This window comes from Pan troglodytes, chromosome 1 (genome assembly GCF_028858775.2).
Source record: "Pan troglodytes isolate AG18354 chromosome 1, NHGRI_mPanTro3-v2.0_pri, whole genome shotgun sequence".
NCBI classification, from domain to species: domain Eukaryota; kingdom Metazoa; phylum Chordata; class Mammalia; order Primates; family Hominidae; genus Pan; species Pan troglodytes.
This window is the reverse complement of record NC_072398.2, coordinates 145967825-145993729: the sequence shown is the minus strand read 5'-3', so window position 1 is coordinate 145993729 and position 25905 is coordinate 145967825. Positions and strand designations below refer to the sequence as shown.

At 37.7% G+C, this 25905-nt stretch overlaps 1 protein-coding gene across 3 annotated transcripts in view; it reads left to right on the top strand.

The window, feature by feature from the left end:
• DNAI3 (dynein axonemal intermediate chain 3) overlaps positions 1 to 25905 on the top strand; it is a 72938-nt gene that overhangs the window by 18671 nt on the left and 28362 nt on the right. For all 3 annotated transcript variants that reach the window (XR_010153416.1, XM_009424414.5, XM_009424410.5), the window contains exons 4-14: positions 552 to 733; positions 1623 to 1727; positions 3852 to 4001; positions 5149 to 5348; positions 9429 to 9545; positions 12771 to 12961; positions 13743 to 13867; positions 14840 to 14929; positions 16440 to 16526; positions 17401 to 17529; positions 23364 to 23437. Coding sequence is in view for 2 of the 3 variants with exons in the window: in XM_009424414.5 (XP_009422689.4) it covers positions 552 to 733; positions 1623 to 1727; positions 3852 to 4001; positions 5149 to 5348; positions 9429 to 9545; positions 12771 to 12961; positions 13743 to 13867; positions 14840 to 14929; positions 16440 to 16526; positions 17401 to 17529; positions 23364 to 23437 (1450 nt within the window). In the remaining variant the exon portion in view is untranslated. The remainder of the gene's footprint in view (positions 1 to 551; positions 734 to 1622; positions 1728 to 3851; positions 4002 to 5148; positions 5349 to 9428; positions 9546 to 12770; positions 12962 to 13742; positions 13868 to 14839; positions 14930 to 16439; positions 16527 to 17400; positions 17530 to 23363; positions 23438 to 25905) is intronic.

Below are 25905 nucleotides of genomic sequence, written 5' to 3'. Positions count from 1 at the left end.
ACCAATAATTTCACTTTTTAAATCTATCCCAAGAAAATAATTTGAAATGCAATAAAATTTATAACTAGATATTTGTTTGTAGGATTATTTACAATAATTGGAAACAAGCAAGAAAAGAAATTAGAATGCTTACCAATACGAGAATGGTTTAAAATTATGCTATAGAATTCAATTCATCTAAAATTATGTTTTAGACAGATACTTAGTGTCATTGTAAAATACTTGTGACATAATGGTAAATATTAAAAGCAGTATTTAGAAGTTCATATGAGGTATATATGGAATGACTAGAAGAAAATAAAACAAAATATTAATAGAGGTTTTTCTTCTTGAGAGGTAGTATTATGGGCCATTGTTATTTTCTTCTTTTTTAAAAATGTTTTTGGCATTTAAAAAATAATGGATATATTTACTTTAAATACAGGAATAATAATTTTAAAGTCTTAAAATTTAACCAAGATAATTATTAAAACCAAGCGATTGCATGTTTTCTAATGCTAATATTTTAGGTGGTCATATTTAATGTCCAAATTCCACTTTGTCTTTCCTAGGTCATCCAGAAATTTATCCTTTAGTATTAACCACCAAGACCCAAGAAATATTTAACTGCCGAATAGATGAAGATGTCACAGATGAACAACCTTATAAGCTTATCAAAAAAGAAGACATTTTTGAGGACCTGCGCAACAGAGCTGCAGTATCTGATTTCCACCCAGTCAAAAAAATTGTCCAGGTAAGCACAATATCCCTATTTATTTTCAGTCCTACCTCAAGAAGTTCCTGGTACATAATAACAAAAGTTGGAGAGGTTGTTGGTTCAAATCTGGCCCCATTGCTTTGGGCAAGTGCTAGCTTGCCCACCCCTCCTTGGGAATCCTGTTTGATGATCCTCTGTGAAAAGCAAAGTTCCATCAATGACTTGTTATCTAATCCCACACCCAGAAAAGCTCATCCTTGCCCAGTTTTTGTTTTGTTTTGTTTTGTTTTGTTTTTTGAGGCAGGGTTTCACTCCTGTCTCCCAGGCTAGAGACGCAATCATGGCGCACTGCAACCTCCGCCTCCCAGGTTCAAGCAATCCTCCCGTTTCAGCCTCCTGAGTAACTGGGACCACAGGCACAGGCATGCCCAACTGATTTTTGTTTTTATAGAGACAGGGTTTTGCCATGTTGCTCAGGCTGGTCTCAAACTCCTGAGCTCAAGTGATCTTCCCGCCTTGGCCTTCCAAAATGCTGGGATTGCAGGCATGAGCCACCGTGCTCCGCCTTTGCCCAGTTTTAACTAGAATATGAATCTATCCTTATTTTCTGCTTTAATTGTTTAATTCATAATTTTGGTTCTGATTTATCTCTATGCATGCTACAGAGCACAATACCAAACAAAAACTGCTTCTTTTTTCCTGTTAGAAGTAAAAGTGCATGTATATTTCCCTGGATGCATTATGTTTTTAAGAGCTTTTTAAAGTTAATAAAATAATTTTGCAATTTGGTGTTATCAGCCATAGATTAGCACAATGGTTATCTTCTATAATTGGTTGATTAGCGAAATGTGAATTTTGTGTTGGCATCAAAATAAACTGAATGACCATTGAACATTAACTTCCTATCTCAATTATATTCTTGTAGGAATATCCTGGAAATGAGCTTCTGCTTGTTTATGACAAAGACTTCAAATATGGACTTAACTTTTATCTTATTGCAACTGAAGAGGGCAAAGAAAACTATTTAAATGTGAGCAAACCCCAAGCCCTTGTAATTTGTTTGTTTTTGTTGTGGTTGTGGTTGTTTTTGAGATAGGCTCTTGCTCTGTCACCCAGGCTAGAGTGCAGTGGCACAATCATGGTCACTGCAACGTCAATCTCCCAGGCCCAAGTGATCCTCCCACCTCAGCCCCCCAAGTAGCTGAGACTACAGGCGTGCACCACCACGTCAAGCTAATTTTGTTTATTTTTTGTGGAGATGAGGTCTCATATGTTGCCCAGGCTGGGCAATTTGCTGATTAGCAGAAGGAAGCAGAAGCGGTACCTCTGGGGGGATCCCTATACATAGTGATGATTATTCTTGTTCAGCTCTGTTTCTTTGGGACCCAGATCAGGTTCTGGCACCTAGAATAAGTAAGCAGTAAATGGGGGATGAACTAAATCAAGTATCTCAGGGTAGCAGATTTGCCCTTCCTTGACCTCGTGAGAGAGGAAACAGTGAATCTGGAGTACCGCTTTCCTTGTTCTCTTCTTGCCATCTCCACAACTTTGAGTAAGTTACTGAGCCTCTCATTGGTAAAATGGTGGCACCATTATTGCACATTTCCAGGGCTTTCATGAGGATTCATATAGGTAAAGCCCTTTGTTCAAGGTAGGTAAGAAAGGTAACAGATGTATGAGACTCTCTTTCCAATCTTCCATTCCTGTTTGGTCAAATTGAAGGAAGCAATTTGGGAGGTTTGTTTAAATTGTTTGAGGATGACAGAGAGGTTTGTGTGGCTGTCCGATAAGCAATAAGAATAAAGGGAAACCATATAATTAAAAAAATATCTAGGCTGGGCACAGTGGCTCATGCCTGTAATCCCAGCACTTTGGGAGGCTGAGGCGGGATCACTTGAGGCCAGAAGTTCCAGATGAGCCTGGGTAACATGGCAAGACCCTGCCACCGCAAAAAATAAAAATATTAGCCAGGCATGGTAGCACGTGCCTGTAGTCCCAGCTACTTGGGAGGCTGAGATGGGTGGATCACTTGGGCCGGAAAGGTGGAGGTTGCAGTGAGCCATGATCATGCCCCTGCACTCCAGCCTGGGTGACAGTGAGACCCTGTCTCAAAAAGAAAAAAAAGTAAAATAAAAGCTAACAGTTTATAATTAAAAATCATCTTTCATTTAGCCTTAACATTTTCAATTTTATTTTTATGATTGTTGTTCTGTTTTTAATTTTTTATTGTAATGAAATATTTTAAATGTTTAGAAAAAACTAGAGAGCAGTATAACAAATATCTACACTTAATTATCCAGAATTTTAAAATATTAATTTTTATTATATTTACTTTAAAACTTTTTTAACAAAAGAAATAAATATTACAGACAATATTCCACTCCCTCTCGTATCCTCCCTAATTCCATTTTCTTCACTCCTCCCTATAAGGAACCATTATTCTAAATTGTTACATATTGTTCTTGTCTGTGGTTTTACACTTTACCATATATTTATGTTCTACAATAATGGATCTTATAGTCTTATTAACTTAACATTCACATAAAAATTGTGTCATTTTTATACTCAGTCTGCAACTTCATTTTTCACCAAATTATAAAATTCTAGGATCTATCAATATCAGTACATTTAGATACCATATATATGTAGGTCAAATTTGTTCATTATAACTGCTCTATGGAATTTTATTTTATGGTTTTACCACACTGTCATCAATCCATTCCTCTATTGATATTCATTTGGCTGATTTTTTTTTTTACTATTACAAATAAAGCAGCAGTGTGTGTATATATATATATATGTGTGTGTGTGTATATATACACATCTATATGTATAGATGTGTATATATATGTGTATATATATATCAGCAGTGTGTATATATATATATACACACATCCATATGTAGAGATGTGTATATATATCTCTTCTTGTCTACTGTCTTTTTCTTCTTTCTATATGCTTGATACCTCTTTTTTCTTTTTCCTTTTTTGCTTTGTTTCCTTTTCATAATTCAAAAGTGTGAATTGACAAAAAAAAGTAAAAAGGTGCTTAATGAATTTATATAAAAGTAAAGTTTGTTGCAAAATATATATATACATAAAGCTATAACCTAAACTTGGGCATACATTGTAGAATGCTATTTATTTTACTTTAGCCCCCAGAAGTACCAGAAGAACAAGAAGAATATAAAGAACATATTCCTGAAGATGTGTATATTTATAAACCACCTGTCTCTAAACCATGGGTTTCTTTGGGCAGTGAAAAAGAAATTGAGGAAGAATCAGTTACGGAATCTACAAAGCAGGTTAGAGGGTTATATATGATCTGTAATCATTACCTCCCTGTAGCTGAACAACACTTATTCCTGAGGGATTCATAAGGTTTACTGTGTTTGCTATGGAGGCATAGTTTTTGGTGTGTTGTTTTGGTTTGCTTTTATAGAAGAATGGTCATTGTCTTAAGTGGGTGTTATGAGTTGAATTTTGTCTCCAAAAAATGGTATGTTGAACTTCTAACCTCCAGCACCTCAGAATGTGATTCTATCTGAAAATAGGGTCATTGCAGGTATAGCTATTTAAGATGAGGTCATACTGGAGTAGGGGAGGTCCCTAATCCAATACGACTGGTGTCCTTGTGATAAGATGGCCATGGGATGACAAAGAGACACAGGGAGAATGGCATGTAAAGAAGCAGGCAGAGACTGGAAAGATGGATACACAAACCAAGGAACACAAGGATTGCTGGCTGTCACCAGAAGTCAGGACAGAAACAGGGAACAGATTCTCCCTCAGAGCCTTCAGAAGGAAACAACCCTCAAACACATCAATTTCAAACTTCTAGCCTCCACAACTGTAAGAGAATAAGTTTCTGTTGTTTTAGGCCACCCCATTTGTAGTACTTGGTTATGGCAGCTGTAGGAAGCTAATATAGTGGCATTCCCTCTCAAAGGAACTCCTGTGAGGGGGAATTGTGTATGAGTGGTTTATTAGGAAAGTGCCCCAGAAGAGAACATGACAAGCGCTGAACAGGGATATGGAGGAAGCCCTGCCAGGCTGCACTCTCAGGCAAAAGTCTGCAGAGGGAAGGCTTCAGCCAAACCCAAAGAGGTACTCTGGAGTGTAAATTATACCTCAGAGTTGTCCCACACAGAAGCCAAGGAGAGGGGTTTATGTATCCCTCCTGCCAGTCCACCATTAGTCAAGATGAAACTGCCAGTTACTTCCTGTTCTTTGCACCTGCTGGCAAAGTGGTCCCAATAGCCCTAGAGCAGCCCTCCAAAGAGGAGGAGCGGGTGCTGCTCATGTGAATGGAAAGCATGCAGAGCTGGAGGTGCTCACAGAAAGTGCACAAAGGGCTCTGAGTGGATCTGAGCAGAGTACCAACATTGCCTACACATCAGTTTTTCTTCAGGGACTTCATTATGTTACCTTTACTGTTTACATGTGTTACAGATTACATATATGATTTCTCGAAAACGAAGTGAATTTGGTGCACCAATTAAGTTCAGTGACCAGAATGCTTCCAGTGTAAAAGATGCCTATATTGAATGTACAGCCTACCCAGATAAAAATTTTACCCTTAAACAACTTGAAAAAGATGTTGGCATGCAAGTAATCCCCCAAATAAAGGACATAAGCACTCAGACAAAATGGTAAGTATGTGATGGGTGTATGTAATTTTATAGCCAGTTACAGTAAAATCTAGTAACTTCCATTATTATTTTGAGAGCTCTTTATAATAAATAGAAATGGATTAATGATGATGACACATAGATCTCCACAGAGTAATTCAATTCAGGAAGATCTAATTATATTCAATAATGCCTTTAAAAATCATAACAGGAAAATGAGATACAAGTATGGAAGATTGTAAAGACTGGAGTGGGAAAATGAGTGATGCTGTTTATCATGACAGTGCTGGTCATCTCTCATCTGGCATATTACCATGCCCCTCATTGCTCTGTTCTACTACCTAAGTCATCATTCTTAAACATCAAATCAGATGGTGTTACTTCATTGTCTAGGTTTCTTCTCTGGCTTTCATCACTTAAAAAATACATCCATCCAGAGCCCTTAGGATGGCATATGAGGTTCTCCTTCCTCTATGACGAGGCACTGTCTGCCTCTCCAGTCCCATCATCCCTTGTTCTTAAACAAGCTCTCTGTGTGCCAGCCGTATGAGTTGCTTCCAGTTCCCAGAATACCTGCGGTTCCACCTCCTCCTGCCATTGCCCATGCTGAATCTTCCTCCTCTCAGTAAGTGGTAATGATATTGTTCTAATTACTCAGACCAAAAGCCTTGGATTTTGTTGGGTCTATCTTCAAAATTTACCCACTGCTATTACCTTAGACCATTCATCATCATCTCCTGCTTGGATTACTGTAATTCCTTCTAAGTGGGCTTCCTCTAGCCATCCTTTCTCTCCTGCATTCAGTTCTCCATAGAGAAGCCCTGGTAATCCTATTAAAATGCAAGTCAGATCATGTCACTGATCAAAACCTTCCAATGGCCTGTCATCCCAAATGAACCTACAAGGCTTCATATGATCTAGATCCCTTTACCCCTCTGCCCTAATTTCCCACAGTTCTCCCTGCTCATCCATCCAGCCACACTGGCTTCCTCATTCCTTGATTCACCACGCATACTCATACCTGATGTGTTTAAGCTTACGAGTCATTTACATAGAATGCTCTTCCCTTGTGCTTATTCCCTCCTTCATTCAGATCTCTGCTCAAATGAGGTGTTCCCTGACACTCCTATATAAAAGCAACAACTTGGCCGGGCACCGTGACTCACGCCTTTAATCCCAGCACTTTGGGAGGCTGAGGTGGGCTGATCACGAGGTCAAGAGATCGAGACCATCCTGGCCAACACGGTGAAACCCCGTCTTTACTAAAAATACACAAATTAGCCAGGCGTGGTGACGTGTGCCTGTAATCCCAGCTACTTGGGAGGCTGAGACAGGAGAATTGCTTGAACCCACGAGGTAGAGGTTGCAGTAAGCCAAGATAGTGCCACTGCACTCCAGCCTGGCGATAGAGCGAGACTCCATCTCAAAAAAAAAAAAAAAAAAAAAAAGAAAGAAAAAAAAAGGCAACAACTCCATTACCATCTATCCCCTTACTCTATTTTTCTCCACTGTGCCATAATCACTTGATTTGTGTTTTTCGTCATCTCTCTTCTCTTCACTCTGCCCTTGGAATTTAAGCTCTATGAGATAAAAACTTTGTATATTTTGTTTACTGCTATGTTCCCAACTCCTAGGACAGTTCCTGGCATATATTTATTAAATGGAGGGGAAAAAAGAATGGAGGAGGGAAAACAGGAAGAAAAGGACATAGGTAAGGAAGAATGTGCAGAATGATGACAGACTTGAATTCAGTGTTAAGTGAAGAGCTATGAAATACACAGTGAGACAAGTCATGACCAGGAGAATCAGGGCTCAGCACCATGGAATGCAATACAGAAGATACTTTTCAGATCTATGTGAACTAACAGGTTAAAAACCATGAAAGTGCAATGTTAAAGTCAGGGCATATATATATATATGGACTCCAAAAGTTGGGCCAAGAAATGAGTCAGAAACAAGAGAAGAAGATGAACAGACAGGCCAAAACAAGAGGCGGTAAAGAGAAAGGCAAGAATTGGTGGTCAAGTCCTGGCAGGGAAAGAGGACATCAGACATCCATAAATATCAAGAAGTGAGGGCAAGAGAGGAAGGAGAGAGGTGATATATTAGTACCAAATGAACTTGAATTTTGAGACAAATTTCTAAGTCAAGCCAGCCAGAGATTTATTTTATGTTCCTACTAGGGTACAGACAAGTACCAAGAATGAGTCAGCCAGGGTAGACTCAGTAGGTAGACTCAGAATACAGACTAATAATAATAATACTGGCAGTGTTCCTACATAGAGGGAGTAAACAGATGAGAAATAAGGGCAGGTCTTGACCCACAAAATGAAAAAACAATTTTTTCAAAGAATTAAAAGGAACTCAAATGGTTTAAACCTAGGTGACTGGGAGAATGCTGGTACCATGCATTACAAGCAGGAAATTGGGAAGGGTAGCTGGTATGAGGTAGAGAAAGTAGGATATGTGATTATATTGGAGGGAGTCAAGAAAAATCAAAGATGAATTTCAAAGAATAATGACAGTGAAAGCAAATGCCTAGTGTTCCCACCACATACCAGGCATTCTTCTAAGTGCTTTACACACATCAGTTCAATCCTCACAAGTGCTCTCTGAGGTAGGCACTATCCCCATTTTACAAATAGAGAAACTGAAGCAAAGAGAGGTTAAAAATGAAAGCCCAATGTTTCGGGCATAATTTAAACCTGAAGCAATAATGAATGGTTTTGCTGAAAAACAACAAAACAAATCATATTTCGAAAGTAAGAGTGACTCTTAGGCATGTTGCTACTTTGATAAAACCACCAAGCAATATATCATTTTTTTTTTTTTTACTTAACCCTGTCTAGAGAGCAGAAATTAAAAGGTGAAGCTGAGAATTGAACCCAAATCTCTCTGGTTCCAATACTAATATTATTTCTTTCTACCACTCTGCCTTCTGCTATGGATACTGACCTAAACAAGGAAGAAAAATGAATTATTCTAAAAACTCCCTTTACCCCTTTGTCTGATTACTCTCCATTTAATATATTACCTCTCACAGAGACATTCTGCATTGTGCTGACATTTGTTCAACAAACACAAATACTATATAATATTTTGTTGATCATTTAAAATGTGCTAGGCACTGTTTTTAAAGTTTTGCATGTATCAACACATTCAATCCTTACAATGACACTATGAACTAGCTACTTTAAGAATTTCGTTTAGAGATGAGAACACAGGCACAGAAGATTAGATAATTAGCTCAGGGGTCATATAGCTAGTAAATGATAGAACCAGGCTTCAAAGCCAGGCAGCCAATCACCAGAGTCCACACTCTTAATGATTGTGCCCTGTGACTTTTCCAAGCTCTACATGCCAAGATCAAGGGCTCACCCAGTCTAATACTTGAGATTGATAAAGCCCAGAGTTACAATGCCATATGAGGTGTTCACATACAGAGGCCACTAAGAGCATACTTGATGGAGCAAGACTTCCTGCCACCATCACTGCTGAAATGTATCTTATTCCTAGTTTTGTATGTTTAGAGCAGAGTTTCTCAACTTCAACAAATTGACATTTGGGGCTGGATAATTCTCTTTGAGGGAAGGCTGTCTTGTGCTTTGTAGGGTTTTTAACAGCATCCCTGGGATCTATTCACTAGACACCAGTAGCATGTCTAGGTTGTGACAACCAAAAATGTTTCTAGACATTGCCAAATGTCCCATGAGGGGGTGAAGTGGACACTGACTTAATGAAATGAAGAGAGAGAGAAAACAATAAAGATGGCAAAATGTTAATAATTGATGAATCTGGGTGAAGGGTGTGTGGGAATTCCTTATACCCTTCTTACAACTTTTCTATAAGTTTGAAATGATTTCTAAGTAAAAATTTTACAAAAATAAGATCTTTTTGATTATGTTGGAGAGAAATTCACGTAGCCTTTGAATAGTGGTCAATATCAGTTGTCTAGGATAAAGAAAATCCAATGTATATAATTTAAATATAAAATAATATCCTAACATCATTGTCACAGAGACACACTTTTGACCTGTTGTGGCCCATATTTGCTCTTCTTTGACCTAATCTTTAGTATTGAATTTTCTTTTAATATATTAGGACATATCCTAAAAATGCTACTACGCAATATTATCCAAGAGAATTCTCAGAAGAGGAAAAAGAGACACTCAAACAATCAAAGCCTTTGGTTGATTTTCTTAACAATGCATCCGTAAGGTAAAAAATTGCATATTAAATTTTAAAAATAAAACATAAAATGTATATGTTTACATAGAATAACAGGTCTAAATAAACAATTCCATATAGGGTATCTAGATAAAAAGTATGAAGACAGTTGTCAGGTGTGACACATTCTACAGATTCTCAATATTTATTTCCTTTCTATTGCTAAGCAACATCTTAGCCCTATCAAGCTAAGGCCACATCAAACTGTGTGAGGAGTTGAGTGTGTGAGGATGTTTTCCTAATTGCAGATTAACATTTACTTGTATTTACCATGGTTACTTTTATGTAATTCTTTTTCTCCACTCCTCACTCCTCTTCCTCATTAACTTTTTATAGGATGAGGAGAATGCTGTGGCCATTATTATGATGGTAAGTATTTGCAAAAATATCTTTGTAGATGAGAACCTGAATTTAATTCAAATGTCTTTTTGGACATTTCACTCTTATCACCAATTCCTGTGTTCCTGCACTCTTGCTGGCTTTGAAAGAGAAGCATCTTCAAAATGCCCCCTAAGCTGTTAGTAGGACCCTGGGTAGAGTTCTGGGGCTTCTAAACCAGAGAAACAGCTTGACAAGTTCTCACCAAGCTGATACTAGAGTTTAGAGAAGTGGATCCACTGGAGGACAAGTCTGCCAGTTATACTCAATAGGCTGGTTTCTATTTCTTTCTAAAATTAAAAACTTGGTGGTCAAGTTCATATATAGCCCAAGTTAAACTTTTTTATTTTTAAGAAATGTCATTGGTTCTTTCATACTGGATTAAATATCCTAAAAATTCCAACAACTCTCAAAGTTGTTACCTATGCCTAGGGAGACTCTGGCTCAAAAATTCAGTTAATGATTCAGAGAGAACATTATTTGCCACTCACAGGAAGGATGCTATAATTTTTGCTATACGGGCAATGAGGTAGAAACAAGAAAACCTGAGTTTCACCCTCCCCTTATCAAAATTTAGTAGTCATTACAATTTTTCCTGTAAGAACATTCAAAATGAGAAGTTTGTTTCTCTGGATAATCAATATCCAGAGAAAACTAGATCTTGAGGAAATAAAAAAATGTTCAAAATAAATCTACATTGTATATTATCTTTAGACCTGGGCTTTTATTCTTCCCTCTGAATTGCCATGCTTATAAAGAAAAGAATAGTGGACAGCTTTATGATTCCATCCCTGAGATGTGGGAAGGAGAAGCCAGATCTATAAGAAGAAAGAGGAAAATTGGCACAGGAATTATAATAGCACTGGCCCAGAGTGGATAAGAAACCCATGTTTATATCACTGCAAACATAACTTCCAGCTTTAAAACTGCTTAAGGTTTATTCAATAGTTTTTAATTAAGGTAAGCCTGATTTTGTTCTGGAAGAAAGCCCTTTTAGAAATGGGAAATTTCTTTCTCATAGAATTTTATCTAAAACAAACTTAAGGGAAGCATTATTTGCAAAAGAAGGCAATGACATGAGATGAGAGAGAGGAACTTCAGGGGGATTCACAAAACAACTAAGAAACCTTCCTTTCGGGGTTAAAATTCCTAGACAACAGTTTTGCTAGCCTCCAATTTGTTACTCTCGGGAGCTACACGGTTCCAGGAAAGCAAGAAACCGGAAACCAGAAGAAAGATGTGTTTTCACTTCTTCCGTTTGAATTACTTCCCCGTTCTGGCTAAGGAGGTAGAATCAGGAAACCAGAGCGAAAGCCACGTCTTTAACTTTTCTCTTGAGAATTCCCTTCTCATTTGGGCTTAACCAGAAAGAAATATGATTTGGAAAATGCTCACTAATGCTTCTACTGGAAACTGTTTAAGCCTCGAGAGTCCGCTACACAGGGTTATTCAATGTTCAATGTGCTTATGAATCACCTGAGGACTCTTGTTAAAATGCAGGTTCTGACTCAGTAAGTCGGGTGGAGCCTGCGACTCTGCATTTCTAACAGCCCCAGGTCATGTTGGTGGTCACTGGATCACACTTTAAGTGGCCAGGTCTTAGGAAAGGGGTCTATTTTGAAAGATGAAATACAAGAAGAATTTAACCAAGGGAGGACTCAATTAGGCAATGACTGGTAGTGTAATGATCAACGACAGGGGTATCAAACGGTGCCCTTTTTTATATTTTAGGAGTATCTATTTTTACTGTTTATATTGAACTATCTAAAGGATTTTTTCTTATTTTAAGAAATTCATAATTGAGAACCACTTTTTCAACTTACCACACCTATATAAAACCAAGAAGTTTACAGTTTTGATCAGTAGGGTAAAACCTTGGGTGGCATTCTAATTGTGGGAGGGCTCTTAGCAACTTTGGGAGTATGCAGAGCTTTCAGATCTAAGCATAAAAAGGGACAATAACTATCATAGTAACTACTTTAAGACAGAAGCCTGTCAAACCAAGGTCCCTAGACTATTAGCAAATGATCCTAGCACTCAGATGGTATCTTAAAGGAGCAATGTTAGTATTTTTAGCAGGATAATTTTTCATTTTGGGGACTGTCTCATGCATTGCAGGAGGTTTGGTAATGGAATTAAACACAGTAGCACCTCCCAGGCATTGTGACAACTAAAACTACACACACACACACACACACACACACACACACACACACTCTTCTAAACTCCAATTCTTCCCTTGTTCAGAATCTCTTATTTGTTGTTTTGAATTACATATGTATTGGGGCTATCCTGTTAAGGATAAGTGATCATTTAGTACAGAATATGCCTAAGAAAACTGCCATTTGTGACAGTTGGGGCTTTCCAGGAAGCAAATGACATCAAGTTAGAGGCAGACGTTTACTGAGGATTACACTGTGAAAAATAAAGGAGGAGGAGACAGGACCGGGAAGGTAGAGCATCAGACAAATTCTCAGCCTACTCAGCAGGAGCTCCAGAGCAAAGATGCCTGCTGTGGGAGTGCTGCACAAGGAGGACTGGCCAGGCCCAGCCATCCCTGCAGCTGCATGCTCAGGCATTGGCCTGGAGAGAGTACAGCCTTGGCTTGGAAACTGAGGCAGATCATGAAGTTGCTCGAGGTTCTGAGTAACATGCCACCATGATGTTTTTTTCTCTTAAGTCATTTATTTCACATGAGGTTAATCATTATTACCAAATATAATTGAGAATTATTATTTTTTGTTCAGTATAAATGAAGGAGGAGGAGTTGCTAAGATAGTCACATTATTGGATACTAAAAACCAATATCTTAATTGCTTTTTTATTTTTACAAATTAGTGTTGAAATAGCCCTGCAGCAAAATGAAATCATGAACACATTTATTGATGACTGGAAATACCTCGCAGAAGAAGAAGGCACCTTTGGGGACAAGACCGATACCTACCTGAAAGAGTACCAGTCCTTTACCGACCTTCATAGCCCAATGGAGAAAATGATTACCTGTGTCTCATGGCATCCAACTATCTATGGTGAGATGGAAATGATGGGGATTCCTTTTTGTGATAACATTGAAATTGTCTGTTGCTTTCATATGTAAAATTGCAAACTAGTTCAATGTCAATAAGACACCTTCCATTTGCTCTGTACTCGCTAGGTACCTGCCATGTGCTTTCCATGCCTTCACTGTCATGTGTCCTCCCAAAAACCCTGTAGGACACACACCTGTCATTATCTCTGTTTCACAACAAAAGGACCCAAGCTCAACTCAGGGAAGTGACTTGCCCAGGTCACCCAGATGGCATAAGGCAGAGTCTGGGTTGGGCTTGGGCCTGTTGCTCTCCCAAGGCTAAATTTCTTCCTCTAACACTGCCTTTCTGATTACTAGACAAGAGAGGCAATGTGCCTCCTTTAAAGAGCTCAGCAGCCAAGGGAGGTAGGTAGGGATGTGCACAGATGGAAACATGGAAAGAGAGAGGTATTTGTCCTCTTTCTTCCTCCTTTCACCCTACACTGGCCCTTTTCTCACAAAAAAGAAACAAAACAAGATTTTCTTTTCTTCCAAAATCTTCTGAGTCCCCTGTATATTTTATACTAACAGTACATGTCAGTTTGGACCAGCCAGATTTCAAGTGCTAAATAAGTAGCATGTAACTATTGGCAACCACATTAGCCAGCAGAGCTCTAAGAAAACTCTTGCTCTCCTGTGGGCAAAGTGAAAATGAAGAGTGGCTGTGTAGAAAAGCAAAAGCTAGATACATCTCTCCATGTATAGTTGCTGCCAACTTTAATTTCTACATGTGTTTCCATCAGGGCTAATAGCTGTGTCGGTGGCTGTGCGACTTTCTTTTGAAGACAGAGTTCACTTTTCTGATAAATTATTGCTGCAGCCATCACTGATTCTTTTCTGGAGCTTCTCTGATCCTATACATCCTCAGGTAATTAGGGAGAGTTGCCTACATAGCCTAAATTTTCAAATACTACTTTCATGTATACCTTTAGCAGTTTTTATTGCAAAGTACTTTATAATCATGTAATGTTGTAAACATTTATAAAGTTAGGCTTTCTTCAATGCAGAACTTGTCATCATTCAATTTGAGCAAAACTAAAGTTTACAATTTGTTTATTGAACAAATCAACATGCTATTTTTTTCAAAGATTGTAAAAGGAATGTTTAAACTATTTTTAAAACAAACTCTTTTATGGACTTTACTTGAATACTAATTGGTCAAATGCAAATAGATTTTAGTTTCACATGAGTTTCCTCAATTCCAAGGATCACTGGGTAATAAATAAAGGTGAATGTGTGGGAGAGCACTGGGGAGTGGTAGGGACTGCGGCCTTGGAGAGTGCATTATCCATCTCTAGGCTGGCTGCCCTCTTGTTGCCAGGTGGCCCCATTGTCAAGAGAATTGAGAAATTTGGAATTTTGTATGAAATTGCCCAATTTTAAATAGCTCAACTAAAACCAAGCCAAAACACACAAAAACCCCACTCAAACCAACCAAAACACATAGCAATTCAAATAAAATGAGGCTGAAGGCTGGGTTTGCTACACAGGGTTCTAGTTTTCATGGTCTGCTCAATAGGAGATCTGCCTAGTGGGTGGGTGGTGTATAGTGTTAGATTAAGTTATTTCAATGTTTTAAATATAATAATATTTTGTTTCTAAAAAGTATTCATAATTAAGACTTTCCCTAAAAAACCCTAGCCTCCCCTTCTTCCTTTCCCCAATTCATTTGAATTAAGGTAGTTTTACTGTAATAGATTCTAGATACTTTAATGATTATAGACCCAGAGATCAAAATGATAGCTATAAAATTAGACTTTTAACTGTCTTAATATTATTTTCTCAGCATGATCTTAATCTGTTTTCTCATTCTTTGATGAATTTGCTGGGTTTACTTTAGTTAATGCTGGAGAGCCCAGATGACATCTTCTGCTTCAAGTTCTGTCCGAGTGATCCTAATATCATTGCTGGAGGCTGTATCAATGGGCAGGTACTTAACGGAATTTTTTTCAGCTATGTATTAATGTAGACAACCTTTGGTAATAAGTTTTGACTTGGCAGTTCCTTGGACTTAAGGATTCAATTCAGCAGAAGGAAGGCATGCCAATTGTGTGCCAGACACCACACCAGGAAGCAGGGTATAGAGACGTGTTACACATGGTATCAGCTCCTGAGGTGTTCACAGGGTAACCCAGCTTCAAAACTGAAACAGAATTGGGTGAAATCTATTTGTGTTGCTGGGACTGAACCACATATTGTATAAGATTCCATGGAAGAACAAAAGCTATAAGCATTACTATCTCTTGGAAAAAAAGGCCTCTTCTGAAATTTCCTTGGGAGTAGGAGTTAGGGGATGATCCAGAACTTAAACAGAAATTCACTAGAAAGCATACACACATCACTGAATTTATAGGCAGATATATGTGTATATATATATATATAGATTATATATATATAAAGATTATATATATATGTATCTCAATACCGTTTGCTTTTATCTTCTTTTTAAGTTATCTAATATCAAATTTAGATCCTATCCTCCAATATCCTATTTCTCTAGTGAAGCAAAACAATCATAAAGCTGTTTTATGGTCAAAGTTTAAATTCATTGTGATTCAGTGGGTTTGACCATCAAAAGGGTATATGATTTTTGTGTGTGTGGTTTGAAAAACTTCCTTGCGGTTAAAATGTAAATGTCTGCAGCTTCCATGTCCATTTATCCAGAACCAAAATAACCAGGAAAACAATTTTTTCTCCCTCAGTTTTGTTCAACAATAACTGAGGGTCATAATGACTCAAAGCCCATCCTCCAAGCCCTGCAAATCCTGAAATGCCTTTTTCACTCATTACAAAGGTAATGTGACTTTATTTTAGAATATTTCAGAAAAGCACATGATGAAAATAAAATCACTTACAATTCTGTACTCCTGACATTTTGTTAAAACTTTAGTGTACTGAAATACCTTTTAGTCTTTGGAAACCTAATTTAGTGTTATATATCTACCTTATCCTGACTTGTTTTTTAAAAATGGCCTTCTAGATACATCAGAATTCAGAGTTGGCCATAATAGTCAATTCAATAGAAATAATCACTTCCCAGCCTTCTTTGGACAGTCGGGTGTTTGTACTCAATTCTGGAGTATGGGCTGTTTTTTCCTGGGTCCAAAGCAACTGGCCCTACAATCATAGCACACCTCCAAAAACAGGAAGAACTTTTCCTAAAGCAAAGGGAATTGCATGACATTTATTTTGGATTTTTTTAAAATACTGGCCTTTATTAATGTAAGCACAAAAATGAAAGTGCTAAAGATACTTTTAGAGAAGAAAACATTCTTTTTATATTAGCTTTAAAAATTGCTGACTTACTTAAGATATAAGCTACATTTGATTATCCCCTAAGGTGATTGACTTATCAGGCTACAAACCAATAGTTAAAAGAAAATTAAGACTCAATTAGATATTTTCTGAAAAGGTTATGATAACATTTATTTCCGTTTTAGATTGTCATGTGGGATATCACCGCACATGCAGATCGCATAGAAAACATTAAGGCAGGTGGTAGTAGAAGTAAAAGAGCCACACTGAAGGTAAGCTTTTTACAACATTTCACTTGCAAGTTTTTTCCATTGAAGAGTTTATGGAAAAGTACATAATATAGTTGCCAAAGCTAATAAAAACTCAAGAGAAAAAAGGAAAAAAAAAAAGAATGTTATTTCCCAAGCCTTCACCTGTGCTTGTGAACATGTTCTGAATCACTTTTATGTGGGCCCTTGATTAAAACACAATGAATCAAGTTGCACCATCTACCCAAGGATATGAAGTTCTGTCTGGTTGTTATTGTTAAATGAAATGAAGGGACCAAGTGACTTGCCTAAAGTGAGGTGATTGAAAGAGCACTGGACAGAAGAGCGGATACCCAGGCTGTGGACCATAGTCCTGTGAGTTTGGACATGCCACCTCACCTCAGCAGGATAGCTTTTCTCATGTATAAAATGAAGGGGTTACATCATATTTGATGATAATATACCATGATTTTGTGGGGCTATGGATTCTGTTAAGAGGGTTGAGAAGATTACTCCATACCTACCCACCATATTATGCATCTACTCCAGCCCAGTTCTTCAGCCTTAACATCAACAAGTCTCTTACCAAAGAATAGTGAGATGCAGCCTTCTATAGGCACAAAGAAATACTCCTTCTAAAATGAGATGTCTCATTGATTCTTTATGGAGTAGGTCAATAATACTTGTTAGGTTTAGAGAAATAGTCTTAGACCAAACTGAAGGGAAAAGTAGATAATCCTATTACCTAAATATATGATATAGAGAAACACTAATTTATGTTTTTCCTTGAACTGGTATATCTCTAAATTGTTCATTTTAATTGGGATGATGAGTAAAGTATGAGTTCCTTCATCAGCCCTCTGAAATTAGCACTTAACTTTCTTTTAATATTTTTCAGCCTATGTTTCTCCTTGAACCGGAGAGTAATAAAGAAGCAATGTATATCAGACACTGTGCAGTCTCTTCAATAGAAAATGGACATAAGAAAGTAATTACAGATATACACTGGTTGTCTGACACATTTGAGGTGAGACTTGATGGCCTTATACTTTTCTCCTGCTGAATTACACATTTTCAGATTTTATGCAAAGAAGATGTTTCAAGTCAACAATTCATTTACACTTAAATTGTGAAATAACCAGGAACTAAGCATCAAAAAATGGGGTTACTGTTGCCAGACCAGTATCTGAGTTGGAGTAAGAATAAGGCCAATCTTTCAACTCAGTTGGTTTCTAACTAAAAAATGTGGGCGGTGTCAACACTGGTATAATACAATAGTGGAGAAGATGAGGGCTTGATGTGTAAAAATGAACTGCAAATATTTTACACCCTTAGCATGCATGAATTTAAGATTTATGATCTCAGATATCTGGGGGAAGGGAACCCTAAAGATCTGTGGCATACCATGTAATTTTGCTGGGCACAATCTGGAATTGAGTGTGCTGAGAGGCTGGTGGGTGAAAACTAGTTGTGCAGTCTGTGAGCCCAGCTGACTGCCCAGCTTCTGCACTGGTGTTTGTCTTTATGGTTGTACACTTACTTGACTATAACCTCACAAAGCATGGGATCTACAAATTTGGAAACTGGCAAGTTCCCCACATGTTTTCCTCAAGGGCATTAAAGATCTACTATGTACTTTGAAGAATTAACAGGTGAAATATCAAGAATATTCTGAGAAAATCACAAGCATTCTATACACCAATAACAGACAAACAGAGAGCCAAATCATGAGTGAACTCCCATTCACAATTGCTTCAAAGAGAATAAAATACCTAGGAATCCAACTTACAAGGGAAGTGAAGGACCTCTTCAAGGAGAACTACAAACCACTGCCCAATGAAATAAAAGAGGATACAAACAAATGGAAGAACATTCCATGCTCATGGATAGGAAGAATCAATATCGTGAAAATGGCCATACTGCCCAAGGTAATTTATAGATCCAATGCCATCCCCATCAAGCTACCAATGACTTTCTTCACAGAATTGGAAAAAACTAAAGTTCATATGGAACCAAAAAAGAGCCTGCATCGCCAAGTCAATCCTAAGCCAAAAGAACAAAGCCGGAGGCATCACGCTACCTGACTTCAAACTATACTACAAGGCTATAGTAACCAAAACAGCATGGTACTGGTGCCAAAACAGAGATATAGATCAATGGAACAGAACAGAGCCCTCAGAAATAATGCCGCATATCTACAACCATCTGATCTTTGACAAACCTGAGAAAAACAAGCAATGGGGAAAGGATTCCCTATTTAATAAATGGTGCTGGGAAAACTGGCTAGCCATATGTAGAAAGCTGAAACTGGATCCCTTCCTTACACCTTATACAAAAATCAATTCAAGATGGATTAAAGACTTGCGTGTTAGACCTAAAACCATAAAAACCCTAGAAGAAAACCTAGGCAATACCACTCAGGACATAGGCATGGGCAAGGACTTCATGTCTAAAACACCAAAAGCAATGGCAACAAAAGCCAAAATTGACAAACGGGATCTAATTAAACTAAAGAGCTTCTGCAAAGCAAAAGAAACTACCATCAGAGTGAACAGGCAACCTACAAAATGGGAGAAAAGTTTTGCAACCTACTCATCTGACAAAGGGCTACTATCCAGAATCTACAATGAACTCAAACAAATTTACAAGAAAAAAACAAACAACCCCATCAAAAAGTGGGCGAAGGATATGAACAGACACTTCTCAAAAGAAGACATTTATGCAGCCCAAAAACACATGAAAAAATGCTCATCATCACTGGCCATCAGAAAAATGCAAATCAAAACCACAATGAGATACCATCTCACATCAGTTAGAATGGTGATCATTAAAAAGTCAGGAAACAACAGGTGCTGGAGAGGATGTGGAGAAATAGGAACACTTTTACACTGTTGGTGGGACTGTAAACTAGTTCAACCATTGTGGAAGTCAGTGTGGCAATTCCTCAAGGATCTAGAACTAGAAATACCATTTGACCCAGCCATCCCATTACTGGGTATATACCCAAAGGATTATAAATCATGCTGCTATAAAGACACATGCACACGTATGTTTATTGCGGCACTATTCACAATAGCAAAGACTTGGAACCAACTCAAATGTCCAACAATGATAGACTGGATTAAGAAAATGTGGCACATATAAACCATGGAATACTATGCAGCCATAAAAAATGAAGAGTTCATGTCCTTTGTAGGGACATGGATGAAACTGGAAACCATCATTCTCCGCAAACTATGGCAAGGACAAAAAACCAAACACTGCATGTTCTCACTCACAGGTGGGAATTGAACAATGAGAACACATGGACACAGGAAGGGGAACATCACACTCTGGGGACTGTTGTGGGGTGGGGGGAGGAGGGGGGATAGCATTAGGAGATATACCTAATGCTAAATGACGAGTGAATGGGTGCAGCACACCAACATGGCACATGTATACATATGTAACAAACCTGCACATTGTGCACATGTACCCTAAAACTTAAAGTATAATAATAATAAAATTAAAAAAAAGAAATAGCACTTGAACATAAAAAAAATAATATTCTGAGAAATTAGAGTTGTAAGAGGTGATTATCATTATACCAGTTTTAAGAGGTATTCAAATGGATGATGCAAAGCAATGATACTTTTAAAAGTCATAATGAACCAAAATAAATAGCCCACGTATAGTTTCTGTGATATATTAAGTTTACATATAATAATGGGAGTTGTAATACAAGTAAAGGAACTTCATATCACTTCCATTTCAACACACACCATGCATGCAATTTAATTGAGATGATTTTAAATTTAAATGAAAATAACAGGCTGGGCGCAGTGGCTCACACGCCTGTAATCCCAGCACTTTGGGAGGCCGAGGCGGGCAGATCACGAGGTCAGGAGATAGAGACCATCCTGGCTAACATGGTGAAAGCCCGTCTCTACTAAAATTACAAAAACAAAATTAGCCGGGCGTGGTGGCGGGCACCTGTAGTCCCAGCTACTCCGGAGGCTGAGGCGGGAGAATGGTGTGAACCCGGGAGGCGGAGCTTGCAGTAAGCCGAGATCGCGCCACTGCACTCCAGCCTGGCGACAGAGCGAGACTCCTTCTCAAAAAAAAGAAAGAAAGAAAATAACAAATCATACAAAAATACAATAAAATCAAAATAGAGTATCAGACTCTGGAATGAAGTTAGTTTTCAAAGATGATTAATGTTGAAAGAAATCAGAAAGGAATGATTGACAGATTCAAAATATACACATATAAATTTCTAAATTAAAAAATAATGAGAGGCTGGGCATGGTGGCTCATTCATACCTATAATTCCAACACTAGGAGGCTGAGGCAGGAGGATGACCTGGAGTTTAAGACCAGCCTGGGCAACATGGCGAAACCCCGTCTCTATGTAAAAACAAACAAACAAAAAATTAAATAATGAGAGGGATAAAGAGAGGTTAATTAATGGGTACAAATATACGTTAGATAGAAGAAATAAGACCCAGTGTTTGACAGATTAGTAGGGTGACTATAATTAACAATAATCTATTATATATTACAAAATAGCTAGAAGAGAATAATATGACTGTTCCTAGTATAAAGAAAATAAATATTATTATTTAAGGTAATGGATAGCCCAAATACCCTGATTTCATCTTTAAACATTATATGAATGTATCACTATATCACATATACCCCCCAAATATGTCCATCGGCTATGCATCAATAAAAAATAAAAAGTAAAGAACAAATAACAAAATGGAGGAAAATATTTCCACCAAATATGGTAAATATAAAAATTTTTCATAAATAAGCAAAAGACATATAAAATAAAACAGTAAATCAACATGAAAATCATTCAGCCTTTCTAATATCAAAGAAATTAATAGTAAGGCAACAATAATGTGCCATTTTGGATTTATTTAATTTTTAAATGAAAAACGTGATTAATATGTTAAAAAGAATAAAGTGGTGAAACCAGAACACATTGCTGATTTCAACATAAAACTTTTGGAATGCAGTTAGTCAAGGTGGTTCTTAAGTCATCCAGATTTTCAAACTGTTTGACCAGTAATTCCAATTTTAGAGAATTCATACTAAGAAATGATCCAATTTGTACCTCTAGATACAAAATAATATGCATACCTTGAAAAATCATGTCACAGTGTTTCCATGAAAGAAGACTGGAAGAGAATATACGGGAGAATTATATATGATTCTAAAATATTCTGTTTTCCAAACTTCTATAATACTGTTATGTTTTTGGATTTTTAGTCATTAAAACATAAAACCTCAGAGCAAGCACATCTCTGGGGTCTCTGACTTCATTATAGCAGAAAAGCCTCAGTAGAGAGAGAGGTAACACCATGCAGGTTCTGGAATGAGTGGAAGTTGGTAGTTCAGGCCACAGAGATGTCCATCAGGTTTGTGGTTATTTGGCTTCTGGATGCCTGCAGACATGACCCAGGTGCCACCTATACCTTCCCCACCCCTGTTTTCACCTAACTTCATTTGCTGCTAGAAGCCCCACCTCTGTTTATTATTTTGCTCATCAGTTCTTTCAGGAGGTTAGAGAATTTAGGAAAGTCATGCGTTTCCCTCTCAGTTCCAGAGTGGCATCTTCACAGGTTGCCTCAAAGCCTGCTGCCTGCTTTGAGAGCTAGTGGGTTGGAATTTTGGACCTTCTAGGACCTGAGGAACCATAAACCCTCCTGTGAGTCCTCTGTGTGCATGCAGACTTATGCCCGTGATTACAAAAAGGTCAGGTCTTACAACAGTCATGGCACATTTTTATTTGGTGTCTCATTTAACACTTAGCCTCTTTCCCATTGATCTTACCTGCTTAGCAACCTCATAAAAGCATCTATGTTCGACTGCACAATTCAGTGAAAAACTGACAGAGCCTACATTTCTAATAATAATGGGTAATGAAATGGTGGTATATCATCCGTATATTATAAAAGGATTAAAATAATTTATGAGGCCGGGCGCATGGCTCATGCCTCTAATCCCAGCACTTTCAGAGGCCGAGGTGGGTGGATCACTTGAGGCCAGGGGTTCCAAACTAGCCTGGCCAACATAGCGAAACCCCGTCTGTACTAAAAATACAAAAATTGGCTGGGCATGGTGGCACATGCCTGTAATCCCAGCTACTCAGGAGGCTGACCCAGGAGAATCACTTGAACCTGGGAGGCTGAGGTTGCAGTGAGCTGAGATTGTGCCACTGCACTCCAACCTGGGGCACAGAATGAGATGCCTTCTCATAATAATAATAATAATAATAATAATAATTTATGAATATATAGGTAAATGTTCAAATTATGTGGAGGGAAAAATCTCAGTATAAAAATGTATATGCATTCTAATTACTACTATGTAAAAATGTTTCTGTGACAAAAGACTAGACAAAGATATGTTGCAGAATTGTATTTAATTTTAAACCTTCTGTTTCACAAACTTCTGAGATAGTGGTATGTCCTTTTTTTTTTTTTTTTTTTCGGGCTGGAGTCTCGCTCTGTCGCCCAGGCTGGAGTGCGGTGGCACCATCTCGGCTCACTGCAAGCTCCACCTCCCGGGTTCAGGCCATTCTCCCGCCTCAGCCTCTGGACTAGCTGGGACTACAGGCGCCCACCACCACGCCCGGCTAATTTTTTGTATTTTCAGTAGAGACAGGCTTTCACCGTGTTAGCCAGAATGGTCTCTATCTCCTGACCTCGTGATCCTCCCTGCCTCAGCCTATCAGAATGCTGGGATTACAGGCGTGAGCCACTGCCCCCGGCCGGTATGTTCTTTTATTAACATTTAAAACAAAGAAGAAAAGAATTTAAAAGGTAAATAGCTATGAGAAAATTTTATTCCTCTTTCATTTTTGAAAAATAGATTAACAGAATGGGCTCCGTCTTTGAGAATCGAAGTGGAATATGCTGTCAACTTGTCACATGTTCAGCAGATTGGTAAGTCTTGTTTCAAACATTTCCTAATGTGTTTTCATACATGGTGTTTTTTCTTCGATGCTCCTAAAATCAGTGTCTTCTTCTCCTTAATATTTATGGTAGCAATTAAATCTAATATAACTAAATGAAAGAATGTTATGGATTGTTGCTAGCTTAAAATTTGTTTTATAGAGTTAAATATGTTATGTAAAGAAGAATTAACTAAGCTTTGTGGTTGATAAAGTTGTACAGCATTATCCATAGTTCTTCTTCATATTCTCATATATGTAAATTTGTAATATATGTTATTTATATTCAGTTTTATCTAAGAATTTTGAAGATTACAACATTTAATTGGGAAAGCCTCTTTTTAAAAGTAGAAGAGTTTTTACATTTTTATTGTATATTTATAAAAAGTGTTTTTATAAACAACTCGGTAGCTACGTTGAAGAAGATTTACTTAAATAAAATTACATCTCCCAGTTTATAGAACTAAGAATTCGTAATGAAACAGGAAATATGAAGAGTAATATCATTATCTAGCATCCAAATGCTGGACAAACTTTCCCATTCCAAATAGCTTTGACCCCAGTGGAAACAATGACACCATACGCCACAGAAAAAGTTGTGGAGTGGCAGAAGAAGGCACAAGTGATGTTAGTAGCAGCCATGGGCCAGGGATGAGGGAGACATGATTAATCCTGTGAGCATGTGTTGGGGAAGATTCTGTGACTACAGGCAATGAGAATTGACTGTGGCTAACTTAAGGGAAAGAAATAAGCTTATTGGAAATAAATGTATTGGATATTTATGCCAATACTCTACTGAGTGCTTTAATAGGTTAACTATTTTTATATTTGCAACAACCCTGAAAAATATTTACAGATAGAAAATATGAGGTGCGAGATTGCGCCATTGCACTCTAGCCTGGGCAACAAGAGCGAAGCTCTGTCTCAAAAAAAAAAAAAAAAGAAAGAAAATAAAATATGAGGCTCTGAAGGCAAATTCATATTCCACCTATAGCTGACTAAATATAGAGTGAGTTATATGTAACACTACTGAATGTCCTATATTGTAGCTAGTAAGTAATGACATTCCTGAATCAAAGGAAGAGCTGACTTGGGCCTTGGAAACAGCCCCAGAGATTTGGGTAGCAGGAACAAATGGCCAGCCCCTTTTCTCTGAATGAATCAGTGCCAATCATTGTGTCCCGCTGCTCAAGATTCAAATTAACTGGAAGGGGTGTGCCTGGCTCCTACTGTATCATGAACCCATTCCTTTAGCCAGGGAAGAAATGACAAGAGCACCTTGAGTGATGATCCCAACCTGACTGCATGTAATGGAGAATGGGGTGGTTCCCCAAAGAACCACTAGAATGCCCGTCTCTACTAAAAATACAAAAAATTAGCTGGGCATGGTGGCACATGCCTGCAGTCCCAGCTACTCAGGAGACTGAGGCAGGAGAATCACTTGAACCCAGGAGGCGGAGGTTTCAGTGAGCCGAGATCGTGCCACTGCACTCCAGCCTGGGTACTCCTTGTCTTGTTGGGTGCCTACTGTGTACAAAGCACATTATATCCAACTCTGTGTATGTTATTTTCACTATATCACTTTTAAGATTATGTGACTTTGATGAAACACCAAAAGTGCAAGCAATGAAAGAAAAAAATAGATAAATTGGACTTCATCAAAATTAAAACTTTTTGAGCTTCCAAAGTTACTACCAATAAATTGCAAAGACAACCACAGAATAGGAAAAAATATTTACAAATCATATATCTGATAAAAGACTTGTATCCAGAATATATAAAAGGACTCTTACCATGTAACAATAAAAACCCAAATGACCCAATTAAAAAGTGAACAAAGGTTCTCAGTAGATATTTCCCCAAAGAAGATACACAAATGGTCAATAAGCACATAAAAAGATGCTCAATATCATTAGCTGTCAGGGGAAGGCAAATAATGAGACCTAGAATAGCCAAAACAATCTTGTCAAGGAAGAAAAAAGTTGGAGGACTCACACTTCCAAATTTCTAAACTTTCTACAAAGCTATAGTAATAGAGACAGATATACTAGAACTAGCATAACAATAGATACATAGATAATGAAATAGACCTGAGAGTCCAGAAATGAACCCATACATCTTTGGCCAACTGATTTTCAACAAGGACGCCAAGACAATTCAATGGATAAAGAATAATCTTTTCAACAAATGGTGCTGGGACAACTGGATATCCACATGCAAAATATAACGTTGGATTCCTATCTCACCCCATATACAAACGTTTAAAATGGAATAATGACCTAAATATAAGAGCTAAAACTAGAAAACTCTTAGAAGAAAACATAGTCACGTATCTTCATGACTTTGAATTGAGGGGTGATTTCTTAGACATTACAACAAAGGCACAAATGCAACCCAAAACTACTTTTGATGAAATACAACTTTATACCCACTACAATGGCTATAATCAAAAGACAAAAA